The following is a 14,315-nucleotide window of genomic DNA, read 5'->3' as shown; positions in this document are numbered from 1 at the left end:
ACAGGAAACAAAAAGTTTACATTGTGTAAAATAAATTTTATACTTTGTGGATATAAAACAGTCTTGGATTAGATTAGCTGAAGGATTACATGAACAAAAAATGTTGTTTTCTTAGAATTAAGCTTGGATATTATATTTAACACAAAAGATTAGTTAGAAAATTTGTACGTGTGCGGTGCATGTGATATTGATGTAGTAATGTAACTCATTTGTGTCGCTTGTTGGAAGGCACACATAGTCGATGACACATAAATCATATGTAAAGTCCTACTGAATCGGTAATACAGATGACGGTTTTAGGATCCCTTAATAGTATCCCATCAATACAATAATCAATTTCTAGATGGCGTTAGTAACGGTGGTGCAAAAGTAATACATGGGAGTTTGCCTCCCCTGTTTTGCGCAATGATTAGGCGTTCCTCGGCATTTCTCGGCGCGCACGACGCGGCGGGCCGATACATTGTCAAGATGGAAGATGGAAGGCGCACGGGACTGACCCTCTCGCCTCTCGGCAGTATGGATTTCGCCGCGTGATTCGGTGCACGGTGCCGCAACGAGATTCCCGTCTTTCCCGGCCGCGCCGCGGCAGAGCGACAGAAGAGGGGCGGTACGGCGGTACGGCTGACCGGTCGACCGACGATCGTCGACCGTGAGGTCCGAGGTAAATGGTGTCGCGTCACGAGAGCGCGATCGTACGGTGTGATCGAACGCGGTAATGAGAGAGCTGTCACGGTGCAACGGCGCGGCAACGGAGCGAATCCTCCACAATGGTGGATAACAGTTGCATTATTGAGGGGAACGTCAAGTTTCGCGACGGCAAAAAGGTAAATCTTCCGCATTCCATGTTTTCCGTTCAATCAATCCTCCTTCCCTTATTCCGTGCGCTGATCGTGCTCCATTTTTTTTCTCTCCCCCCGACTTGCGACAATCGCGCGAATGCATCCCCCGCGTGAATTCGTTTGCGGTCCGCGACGTCCCCGACGCCTCTGGACGCCCCGCGCAGGGTGAGACGCATTGCGGAGGGGTAGGAAGGCTTTTCATCCCCTCGCATGCGAATTCGGGAAACGTGCGCCGGACGCGCGATGCTTATCGACGAGTCACCTGTATGCACAACTCGCTTGACGATAAAAATTATGTAACGATTACGGGGGCGGTTTGCGTAGCGTGCGTATGTGTACTTTGCGCGACGCGGACCTACGTTAAGTTTCCGCGTTATACAGGCTGCTCCAGAAAAGATGTGCAGCTTTTGCGGACTGGGGCTGCCGTGCTTAATTTTTGACACTAACGATTAATATTTTGAATATAGTAATTGTTTAATGTATTTCTTACTGTGCATGGTTATTTATTTGCAAAAATAAAAAGATGAACGTTTTGTCGATTTATTCTATTCGCATTTATTCATTTTTGTTATACGAATGCTAGATATTGAATAGATAATTGTTACTAAGTGTAGGTATTAAATCTAGGTCTTAAATGTTGGATCTATTAATACAAAAATAAAAAAAAAGTTTTAATAAAGAATATAATAATTTTTTATGATCTTTTTTTTCATAATTTTTCTGTCATTGCGAAATCTTCAAAAATATTAAGTTTATTAAATTTGATTTAATAAAGATGTTTTGTTGGAATGATATGATTAAGTAAATAATTGTTATTGATTAGGTGCAGCTATTCAATCTATTAGTTAGATATTATATTTATTAAAACTAACGAAAATTTAAAAAATATTATTGACGAAAATAATAAATTTTTGTGATGTCATCTCTCATTTTATAGTAAAATTACCACTGTAATCTTTAAAAATATTAAGTTTGTTAAATTTATTGATTTAATAAGGATGTTCTATAAGAATGGTGTGTAATTCTTGAGACATGTTATTCTAAACATTATCAGTGTAAATATGCCTATCATACCTGTTATCAGAGACTCTTATTCTGGCAGTAAGATTTTACTGTTTAATTTAGTATTTGATAAAATTGTTTAAGAATTATATTTCTATCTTTTCTGAGAAAAACTTTAGTTAAATATTTTGTGTAATATATTATGTAAATATGTATATTTAAATATTTTTTTGTTTTTAATTTTTTATTTTTATTTATTAAATTATTTATTAAAGTAATCGTTGGTGTTATTTATGTTTCTACCGTGCAATACTTTTTTAAGATATTTGGTTTAAAGTATATCTGAAGTGACTGTTGAAAAAGAAATTGTTTAAGAATAGGGCTGTAGGGAGCTAATCCAAGTCTATAAAAAGCTTATTCTCGTTTGCTAATAAGAGGGTGATACAGCAAGATACTTGAGAATATAGAAGCCTCTTCTACTTTGATCATGAATGCACTACGTGAAAAAGTTTACTTCGTGAATTTTATGCAATTTCGTGTAATTTTTATCGCATCCGTGCTTGATAAAATGCAAAATAATATGTTTATAGATTGAAAAGAAAGAATTTTCTGTTATAAAGTTTAATTATAAATATAATAGAATCAAATTAAATATATAGTTAAAGTTGAAATTATTATTTGAAAATGTAATATATTATTTAAATTATAATATATTTTCATCTCATTTTTTATTTTAAATAAATAAAAAATAAATTGTATTATTATTTAAAAACAGATTTATCTTCTTTTATGATTATTATATTTGAATTTTTTATTACCTAATTACTCATTATTGCATTATACAAATGCAGAAATGACTAAATATACAATAAAACAAACATTTAATTTTTTTTCAAATAAAATCCTAAACTTATATTTATAAGATTTTTGAACATATTTATTGCAGCTTTGTATATTTTACATTTATATAATTAATTTAATATATGCGGTAAAAAAAGGAATCAAAATTATATTTAAAAATATGTAAAATTATTTTGAAATATTTTGTATTATATACAAAATTGTATGTGTCAACAATATAATTTATTTTACAGTGGAAATCAAGATGGTGCGTTATGCGGAAATTATCGCCAGTAGCAGGTAAAGTCTCACGTTTGTTTTTAGACAACGCAATTGCTAACAATAGTCTTATTGTTTTGTCGTCCATTTGTCTTAAACGAGTTAATAATAATGTGTTTAATTAATGAGACTTTGATAAGATTGCGTTAATGGTATGTATATGCAGATTTATGTTGCATTATGGTTGCATTATGGTTTGTGAGTGAAAGAAGGGAAATGAAGAGAGCAATAAGATAATAAACAGGAAACATTATACTCTCCTAAAGCGTTTTTACATTTTGCTTCTACTATCATGTTGATACGAGCGGTATCGCAATTTGCATAATAGACTCCCTCTTATCTTTGCTATGTTGTCTGCTTGGCAAACTGTGCAGAATGGATTATACCTGTTTTTACACGATGTTCTTTGTTTTGGTTTTATGGGCGAGGAAATTTTTGAATTTACTGCAGAATAAATATCGTTTTGCTTCGTTACAAGTTAACGTGTTTATAAAAGTGAATTATAACAGAATACTGTCATCCATTTTTTTCAGATAAACAAAATTGATTTAAAATTTATGCAATAAAATTATATTAATTGATTCCATTTTATATGATATAGTAACACAACGTTGCGAATATACATATATTTATAATAAAACGTATCACATTTTATAAGTTTGATCCCGTAATTAAACTGATTAATTAAAAACTTCAATTTAAAATATTGTTGGCATAATGGTTCCATATCTATTTGTAAAATTAATTCTGTAGCAGCTGGATGACCGATTTTTGCATTTTGTTACAAAATTGGTGGAATTTGTCATCAAAAAATTAATTAGTTCCACTTCTCACTCCCTATGAAGGACCCTTCCTGCTTGTTATCAGTACAAAGGATCCCACCTTTGGACTTTCCTAGGGTGACAGCTGGCACATCTGTTGCTGCCTAAAGCAACAAAAAAGTTTCCAAGAACGGCTTTGCTCCTGGCAATAACCATTAATACATAATCCCTGTAACTTGAGGGTATTTTTGAACTAAGAATCCAGCACTTCATAAATTTTCCTTAAGCGGGACTTAAAATGTAAACATATGATGAAATTTATCTCGAGATATGTATTGTTAAATGTTTCTGTAAATGGGAATGCATTTTTTATGTCTTTAATATTTACCAGGAAATAATATTTATTTCTAATAAAACGTTGAATTTATATATTAATAAAAATATCAAACATTATGTGTTTTATATGTATATTTCGTATATACACATTCCACATAAGAAAATTTTTGTAATTTATTTAAGAAAAGGAATGAACAAAAGAAATTCTATGTAACGTTAAAATAGATGCAAAGTAAATGAATATTCCTTTTTTTATTAACAGATTGCTTGCATTTGCAACTTTATGGGGACAGTAAGGATCGTTACAAGCAAGGCCAAACAAAAGCGTCCCTAAGCTTGCAACACTTTTTGGGAGTGGAGAGTGGTTTCACACTCGACAAAGAATCCAATACGATTGCTATAATTTGCCAAGACGTGACAGTCGTTCTCGCATTTGATACGCGAGAGCGATTGATACAGTGGCAAGTTAAGATCTCGAACAATTTAGGTGAAGGTAAGCTATCGCGAAAGAAAGATAGCGAAAAGCATTATATGTATTATAAAATACGCAGAATACTATGCAAAATTCTGAGATAAAAATTATTATCTTATATATTTAATTAGTCAATTTTTCTCAACAGATCAGCAATTCTTGATACTGATCTCCTCGGTACCATCAAAAGCGAAATTCACTAATGGGCCAGCGCATTTGCATATTCAGGACCGTCGTTTCTGCATCACCATCGGCGTGCCTCCTCGACTCGTCGGTATCTGGGAAATTGCGCATCTCCGACGATACGGTGTGGTCGAGGGCAGATTTTGTTTCGAGGGTGGTTCGAGATGCGGTCGGGGGGAGGGACTGCACGTACTAATAACCGATCAAGGGGATGATATAGTCAGGACGTTGCATTTGGCAGCCGAGGGAAAGCTTACTACGAAGAAGCGATCGCCACTTGGTAGAGAACTGTCGACGCAGGACAGCCCAGGGCGACGCCAATGTTCTCGCGCTGAGACTAGAGCCAGCGATTTCTTTTCTTCGGTAGTGTATTCAACGTCGACATATGAGGAGCCCTGCGACAGCTGCAAGAATGAGAGCTCGCCGTATTGGTCATCCGCGGAGAGTAGACAGCAGACGGAGCTTGACGGCGATTACAGCTGCAGAGACACGATGTCCATTTCAGAGTTACCTGATCAGCAGCCTGGTGGCGAGTGGCGTAGTTGTTCGCTCACTCGTCAGGGTGCAACGGGCCTCGAGAGATGCGCAAGTTGTATCAGTAAACTCGGTACTGTTTCGAAATCATCAACCTTAATTACCACAGCTACTATAAGCGGCATAAGCAGTCCCGCTGCGAGCACGTTGAACAATTTATGTCACTTGCAGCCCCGTACCTTCGATCGGCTTTCTTTGTCCTCCTACAGCAGCAGCAGTCATGAGAGCGATTATTCCAGCTCGCAACAAATCGAGTGCCAATGTGGGCAATCGAAAACCGCCCAGTCTCAGGCAGCACAAACGACGACGACGGCTCGTCAAATGTCACCGAGTCCGAGCACGTTACCGCCGAGACCGCCGAAACCGTCCCAACCACTTTCACTGCCAACAACTAGCCAGTCCGTCATTGCCAAGAAACCTAAAAAACCACCAATGCCACTGCCTGCCGAACAGCAAATCTGTGTGCACGCTCGAAAACCTCAACAATCTCAACAATCAACTCAGCAGGCTCAACAACAACCTCAACAACAATCCCAACAACCTCAACAACAGTCCCAACAACCCGTAGCACGCGGTGTTGCGGGACCTTACGAGAATTATGACATTCCGAAAACGATTCTGGGACATCATATGCTATTGGAGCAAGGTCCGCAACCGGAACAGTATTACGATACACCAAGAAAAATAAAGGAATGTCTCACACTGCCGAAAACTTATCCTAATTACGACACACCTCAGGTGCCGCAGGCTGTGGTCCTGCAAGGATGTGGATGTCCTGCGAAACTCACAGTACAGTCACCTAGATCTTCAGGATGTCCTTGTCACAATGTTATGAGCTGGGCCGGCTTTGTCCTACCTTACTGTCGACGCGGTGCAGGAATTGAACCTACCGGTGTCACGGTTCATCCCGTAAAGCTTTCAGGTGAGGGCAAAATGCCGGTGGTAAATGCCAGTGGAGAAGTTGCCATTTACGCAACAGCCAAAAGAGTAAATAAAAATGATTTAACTGACGAGAAAGCTACGGAGAACTGCGGCTGCGCCGCGGAAAATAAATCGAACAATTACGAAAACGTCGAACCGGTAATAGACACGCAACCAGAAGCAAAACAAGCGAATTATGTGAATATTGATTTTACTCAATCATTGGAACATTACGAGAATAGCAAGGATGTTTTAACGAAGAGTAGTATCTCGCAGGAAGAGATTGAGAAATTCGCGAATCAATTGAAAGAACCAGCGCCCGAAGCGCCGAGTGACAATGCTTCGAAGATTTGCGAGAAATGCGGTCACGCGAAGGAAAAGGAAAACGACTATCTGGTCATGGATCCAGATAAACAAACTCCGAAGAAATCGTTCCCCGCTTATTTACCGATGCAACCGGCTCACAACGCTTGTTCAAAGGAGATTTTGTCAAGACTTTGCAGTGGTATCAAGAGTTCTAGCAATCCGACATTATCGGGATCAACATTGCTCGAGGTGAATAAGAAACGTTCTGACTCGGAGTATCGGGTACCAGGATCGGCAATGTTGTCCAGCCCGTACCTCAGGCGTCGTTATCTGGACGTGGGTAACGTTGCGGAGTCCGGTGGTAGCATAGGTATACTTCTCAGGAAACGATCTTATTCTGCGGAATCCGCACATTACCTGGACGACGAGAGTCACACTTTTCCGTCCACGCTTACCATCCACAAGTGCTCGAGCGAAGCAGATAAGAATTCTTTGATAACCGGCGAGTCGCACAACTCATGCAACTCTGAAAGCAAGATCAGTAGTAATCACGACAGTGGGCAGATATTGACAGTCGCGTCTCAGCCGTCGTTCATTAAGATCCGACGCTCATCGTCCGTACCATCCAAGACCGGGCATAATAGAGATTCCTCAAGCAGCAACGATTCTGGCGTTTCTACTGGTTCTCTGAGTCATCGAACAGCAGAGTTTGTGGAATTTGAGTTATCATTGGCAGCACCCGCCGCGTCGGCAGCAAAGCAGAATATGTTATCTGTCTGCAATAAAAGCCCACCGCCTACATGCTATCACAGCAGCCTGCCGAGGAAGTCTAAATCCAGCGATCCTCTCCGTGAAATTTCCTTCCAGTTCCAGAAGATCAAGATACCAACGAAATCTTCATCCGCGGAAGCCGATATACCCACATGTTTACCGAAGACCACGAAGGGCTTCAACAGCCCCGGTGAAGTTTCCAATGCACCTTATATCGATTCACGAAGTACTAGCAGCGGTACCTCCGACATGTCAGATTATATCGAAACTTTGTCGTTGTCTTCACACTCTTCGTCCGATACGCCTGACAGCCTTAGGTAGGTTCTTATATACAGCTGCAACTCTTGCAGAAGTTTTATTGTCTTATAACTTCTTAATTTATATACAACTCCATTAAAATACATAAAGTTATATAGAATGTTTTATAATTTCTGAAATATACAGAGTGCCCGGTAATTATTGATGAAGTGCATTGGCGAAGAAAGCAAATAGAGTAGACCAAAGACTGAAGAAAAAAGCTGTTTTGTGATTTTCACAATAATTAATGAGAAATTAATTTATAAAGATTTGCTATTTAGCTTGCGCGATTCGGCGATAAGAGATAGTTCAACGTTTACGGTTGTTAGGCGCGCGGTGAAACTTAGGAGGAGCAATTTGTAAATAATAATGTATTGCTCGTTCTGCTTTTAATAAAACGCTTCTCTTACTACAACTTGCCGAGAAATTGGATGCTATAATCACTGATTAGCGGATCTATATAAATTATATTTCTCATTAATTATTGCGGAAATCGTAGACTTCTATTTAGTTTTGGCTGCTCTTATCTGCATACGAGAAACTTTGTCATTAATTACACTTTAATATTCTGAAATATATAATATTAGGTGTAGTAAAAAGAAATCCATTATTTTTCCAATAGATGGCTTTAGTAATCTGTATCGCGTCTGTATTTTGAATTTTATTTCTATAAATTCTTTTTCGTATACAAATTCTATTGATTTACTTTTCAAAGTGAAAAACTTATTTATTTTAAAACTTTATTTTTTTCTATTCTTTTAAACTTTATTTTTTGTGACTATTTGTGTAATTAACACAAAACAATCATGTATATATAGATTAGGAGGCAGAACGGTAGCAACGACTCTTCGACCTCGTAGCGGAAAGGAGTACTATAAAATTGATCGGAGTATCTTGGTGGAACAGGGACGGATTCTCACAACGGCATCTGCTAATTATGCAAATATCACTCCAGTGTTAGAAAAGAGCGAGTCGCCGTCACCTGGTTATATGAGTAGTTCACCCTTTGAGCAACCACAACCTACTCGTGAGCATTTTCTATTCCCCGAAGTAAGTATATAAGAAAATAGATTGTCTAAACTAATCTAGATATATGACATCAAATTCTGACAATAGTTTAAATATCTTGACATGGAAGAAACAATTAATGATTAGAAATGTTATTGTCTTACTCAGTAGTTTTTGATGTATAATAATTAATATCGTATTTTTCTTTTTGCAGGAAGCTTGAATAATATTGTTTGGGAAAAAGAATTAAAAACTTCAAGTTCCTAGGAATTCCAAACAAAATGAGTAAGAATATTCACGATATAAATTATAATTGGGGCATTGTGACTATTTACACTATACGCGGATATCTGGGGTTACTTACAAGCACACTTTCGAAATCATTAGATATATACCAATATATACGTAGTATAATATGCCAAATAATCAAAAATTTATAATTCTTAAGAACACGAAGGCGCTCTTTAATCAGATTCGGATGTTCGTTTCATTGATGTTTTTGTAAAGTCTTCCTCTAAAGAGCACAATCATAATCTTAAAAAAATGTAAAAAAAAAAAGAAACATCAATCTACAAAAATCTAGGTACTAGCGTATAGTCGAAATAACGTCAGTAATCAAATACTTCCTACAACGACTCAAACAATTTCTAAAATATGCTCAATAAGAAACTAATAGTTTGTATAGTAAGAATCCTGCCCTAGGGTAAAAAGATATGCATCTTATACTTTATATGGGTATATCGTTTTTTGAATACTTTCTTATTTTGTATGAGTATACTTCTATATAGACTATTGTACAGTCATCTTTGAAAAAATTGAGATTAATAACTCTTAGAATTTCAAATCAGAATTCTTAAAATTTTATGGATCAATAAATTAAGGTGTTTAGATCGTATCCCTTTTCGATTCTACAATTTGAAAAAACATGAACGCTAGTTTATATCTCTTTTTAAACTTCAGGAACTCAAATTGGAGGCGTATAAAATAGGGATAGTTCCAATGTGACAACTTTGGAAAGCATTGAAAACATCACAATTGCAGTTGATTATCTGTTCTCTATGAAGTTTTAAGAATTCATATTTGGAGAATACCGTTAGAGACCGTTTGTTTGTACTGATTGAAAAAAAATATCTATCCACATTCTATACAACCAAAAAACATGCACTGAGTGTAGTCAGTTGCATAACATTCACAGGGTTTTCATACTTAAAGTTACTTTTTAAAGATTAAGATAAAATGTTACAGCCTTTAATGGTCTTCTTTCTAACGGGACAAACACGGTGTGCGTAAATACCATAGTTTCTGGGCAATCAAAGACGATACTATATATAGATTATAAACAAGTATTTCTGAATAAGATTTATAAAATGTGTAAAGCTCGAGTTTCAAAACTTCGATAGTCATCAAAGAACATTTCCAATTTTTACTGCAACATATTTTTTTAAATCATTTATCTCTTACATTTTAAGTATTTTTACTAAATCTTTTTGATATCATTTATTGTTGCATTGTACTTAATATAATTCATACTTAAATATTTAATTGTGATTAGTGTGTGCTGTACACACGTTTCCACAAAGCGTTTACCAAAAATTATTTATTCTAACGGTGCATATTCTATTTAATATATTAGGAACAAATAGATACTTATCAAATTAAGTAATATATTTACAACGATTATTTTAAGTCTAAAACTATATATATATGATATTCTATTTCTAATATCTTTTTTTAGAAATAAATATGCATATATAAGCACATTTATTTTGTGCTTTTTCTATTTTTATTTCTTTTTATTATTCTACTTTTACGAGAGGAGATTACAAATTTATGAGAAGGAATATAATTCATATGATATTGCACATACAGTAAATATATCATGCTGAGGAAGTTAGCATAATAGTGATATTAAAACGCAATAATAAAATCTTAGAGTTATACATAAGGCCGATATAATCAATGCACAGAATTCTGTTTTATATCTATTATACATTATTATATTACCTGGCAAGTAAATCAAACTAATGTTCATGATAAAAATCATAAATGTTGCCATCAATAATCAATGCAGATTTGTAAGCATTGAGAACTTGCGGGACAATACATATTGTAAGATGTGTTATAGATTGCAACAGCATTAATAGCTTTACCATAAAATGATGTTTTTTGATGTTTAAAAGAATAGAAAAGAATTTAATTTTTATTTTCTTAGATATTAGATATTTCCAAGAATTTTTTATGTGATAGAAAGTTGTCTTGCTGTTGCATTCTTTCATCATATCTTGTTATATCATTCCTGAAACTAACATATGGAATTGTTTTTCCATTAGGCCAAACTTTAACACATCATTGTTTTGTAGAGAATATTTGTGAGAGAATATTTTTTATTTTTAAAACTTTATCCATTTGTGTTCTATATGATACACTGTTATAATAGCATTAAATCCGTAAAGTCTATTGCAATATGCATTAATTTAGATTAAAGACATAATGTTCTTTCACAATGTAAAGATATACGTGCAACTGATTTTATATAAATTATAAAAGTATTAAAGAGTAGTATTATTACAAGACTGAGAAATAGTGGGATAATGAATGGTAGGAAATATCTACAGCGCTAGAATGTATAATTTATATGTACAGGCCTATGCACAATTGGAAATGATTATTTGTAAAATTTTTAGTTCCTCTATTTATTGAGCATTTCACAGAAAAGTTAATATTATTATCTATGAACATGCAAATGATAATATTCTCTTTTGTTTTTGCTAAAGTGTATAGAAATTATACAATAGTTAACTGCATCAAATAGAGTAGAAGCCTTAATGAAATACTGTATACAAAAGCGATTTATAGAAAGTGATATTAAGACACATTAAATTAAAACGAAGTTTGCGTATATCGGATAGATATTTTACGCAAATATAATGATACATAAAACAATTGAATTTATATTCCTCTTTATCTGGAATTCTACGTCCCCAGGAGATTCATAAATTGTAATATCTTCAAAAAAATTTATAAGTTAGAAAACTATCATATACCATGATTTGCATGTATGCGTTCGCATGCACAAACGTAAAACAAAATTGCATGCATTTGAGCAGAAGAATGTATTGAGTGCGAAATTTTTTTATGTAATATGTAATTTTATTTCATGATTTTATTTCTTTTCTCTTTCTTGTTAGTTTCCTATATTTTTTAAATATCATTCGTATATTAATATACATATATGTATATATATATATATATATTGGGTCATTTAAAAAGTATCCGTGATTTTTTCATTCAAAAATTGAACAAAAAACCGCGGATACTTTTTAAATGACCTAATATATATAAGTTAAGTATATATATATATATATATATATATATATATATATATATATATAAGTTAAAGTCAAATTTATATTTTAAAATTTTAAATTAATGATCAATTAACTTAAATATTTTTCTGTCTTAAGTATCGTACGTGTGAAGTAGAAAGTCACTCATATAAATACATGCTAGTCAGGAATCAAGTACTGTATTGTAGTCATTATATATTTTTACTGCAAAGAAATTGTATATTATACGCAGCTTAAAAAGTAAGCACATGTCTACTAATTTATTTTATTCTTAGGATTATTTTTTAGTTTGAAAGAATTATGGACCAAATATTCATTAATCTTAAACGAAAATGGAGAGAAAAATATTGTCATATATTTTATATTGATATATAACTTTCAAGAGTAATAGTATAATAAGAGCAGATACTTAAGTTGAACCAAAACGTTCGTCCTATTATACTTTTTTTATAATAATAATATAAATTATAATTGTTATTAACTAAATTTCGCGTCAGCTCACAGTAGGCCTATTTTTTATATATTGAACGAATTTTATTATTCTATTCGCTCTTATCACAAATCTGTCTTGATTATACAATAAAAAATTGCAAAATTTTTATTGCTGTTTTTGTCTTGTGAGCGTTTCGTATTTTTATACGTTTTTATTTAAAATAAAACACGCACGCGCGCGTCAAGTATATTTATAAAATAAATTACATGTGCTAGCTTTTAAGCTCAAAAAACCATATCTAAGAATTTACGAATAATGCATATTAATTAATTATATATAATTATATATATATATATATATATATATATATATATATATAATTAGTCAATATGTATATACATACATATATATATATATAAATTAGAAATAAGTTTCAAAGGGTATTATCAATGCTCTATTCGTAATTGTTGTACATAGTTTTGGTGTAGCCTTAGCATATTAAATCTTTTATTTTGTGATTCGAGAATGTAGACATCGTAAAGCGAATTTCAATTGTACATACCATGTATTATGACGAAATGCGCTCAAAATATCTTCAAACAATTTTATGAATAATTGAAATAATAGCGATTTAGTTACTCTGTGAGTATATTTTATAATATATTGAAATAAGCATTTAATTCGATTTAAGAGTATACAGTTTCGAAATTGTATATCTATGATATTGAAGACACTTCGTATATTTTTAATTTTGTTATTTTCATGTCTCACGCCGCTTTATCACTTGTAACAGTATATGTCAGAAATTAAGACTAGCTGTTTTTTATTTCGTATACTATTGGTGTTGAAAAGAGCTGTTTTCAATTATTGTTTAAGAGTTGATTCAAATTATTCCATGTTTAATCGCCAATTTTTATATCTGAAAAATTAGTTATTTTAAACGATTTTATTTGGCTTTCTGCAGTAATATATATTTATAATTAGAGAAAAAGAGATTAGATAATAGAATCACAATCGAAAAGCGAACAAAATCTATTTCTTCTGGCAATCTGTTCTACAATAAAATTTGCTTCGTGCATTAATAATACGAAGTAAGTGTCAACACCTGTTGGTGCTGTCGCATTGCATGTCCGTTTTACGAAAAAAAATGAGATAATATTTAGAGAAATTTTATATAAGAGAAAGAAAAATCGTCCATCAAAAACTAATTTTTCTCCTTTTATATGATACAAAGTCTTAAAAAGGTGTATACTGATAGCAAAATTTTACGTGACTTGTAAAGTTTTTCTTTACGAAACTTATATAGGTAATTTAGACTTTATTTTTGAAATTATTTACAATGAAATGAAGGCAAGCTCAAAAAGTGCTTGTTATTAGGAAGGAAAATAAATCCATATAAATATGGATATTCGAAAAACGTCAAAATAAATTTTAATTGCTATTTGTATACACTTTTTATTTATATCTTATATAGAAAAAAATTCACGATATAATATGTAGAACAGGTATTGTATTCTAAAACACTTTCAGATGACTGGTGAGACTTTAACTCTGTTATCGAGAGATTGAAAAGTATATAAAAGCCATCTTATTTTCTGAAATCATTATAAATGAAATTGTGTGTATGTATCACTAGGCCATCCCGTCAGATCGTAAGAAGAGTAATAAAGTATAATAAGTAACGGAGCTTATGTATTAAATCGTCGAACGCATTTCACGAAGAAGTTTATTTACTTCGAACTTTTGTAATCATGATAAGAAGATAAGCGGAGGAGAGGTCAAACGAATTAATTAAATTATTATAGTACGCCGTAAATAAATTATTAAAACTCGTACAGTTTGTAGTAGCTGAAATCATTGATTTACTAAGAAAGTAGAAGAAATAAAGAACTTAAAAAATGACTTTGTGCTCTTGTTATTTTCGCAACCTATCTAGAATATTAAGAATATTAAAATATTAAGTAAAAAATCAATGATGAAGAAAAC

The 14,315-nt window shown here is 33.2% G+C and overlaps 1 protein-coding gene across 3 annotated transcripts in view; it reads left to right on the top strand.

The window, feature by feature from the left end:
• Nucleotides 1-355: 355 nt before the first annotated feature.
• LOC105150216 (uncharacterized) overlaps nt 356-14,315 on the top strand; it is a 113,163-nt gene continuing 99,203 nt past the window's right edge. The window contains exons 1-6 of one of the 3 annotated variants that reach the window (XM_011063147.2): nt 363-824; nt 2,936-2,981; nt 4,320-4,550; nt 4,678-7,561; nt 8,360-8,591; nt 8,764-9,111. In XM_011063147.2, coding sequence (XP_011061449.2) covers nt 768-824; nt 2,936-2,981; nt 4,320-4,550; nt 4,678-7,561; nt 8,360-8,591; nt 8,764-8,772 — 3,459 coding nt within the window. In that variant the 5' untranslated portion in view covers nt 363-767 and the 3' untranslated portion in view covers nt 8,773-9,111. Of the gene's footprint in view, nt 825-2,935; nt 2,982-4,319; nt 4,551-4,677; nt 7,562-8,359; nt 8,592-8,763; nt 9,112-14,315 lie in introns of those variants that run through there. The other 2 variants (XM_087408961.1, XM_087408960.1) reach the window with 2 other exon arrangements.

The sequence above is a fragment of the Acromyrmex echinatior genome, chromosome 8 (assembly GCF_024713525.1).
Source record: "Acromyrmex echinatior isolate Ae372 chromosome 8, ASM2471352v2, whole genome shotgun sequence".
Taxonomy (NCBI): Eukaryota; Metazoa; Arthropoda; class Insecta; order Hymenoptera; family Formicidae; genus Acromyrmex; species Acromyrmex echinatior.
Note: the sequence above shows the minus strand (reverse complement) of the source record. Positions and strands in the feature narration are given on the sequence as shown.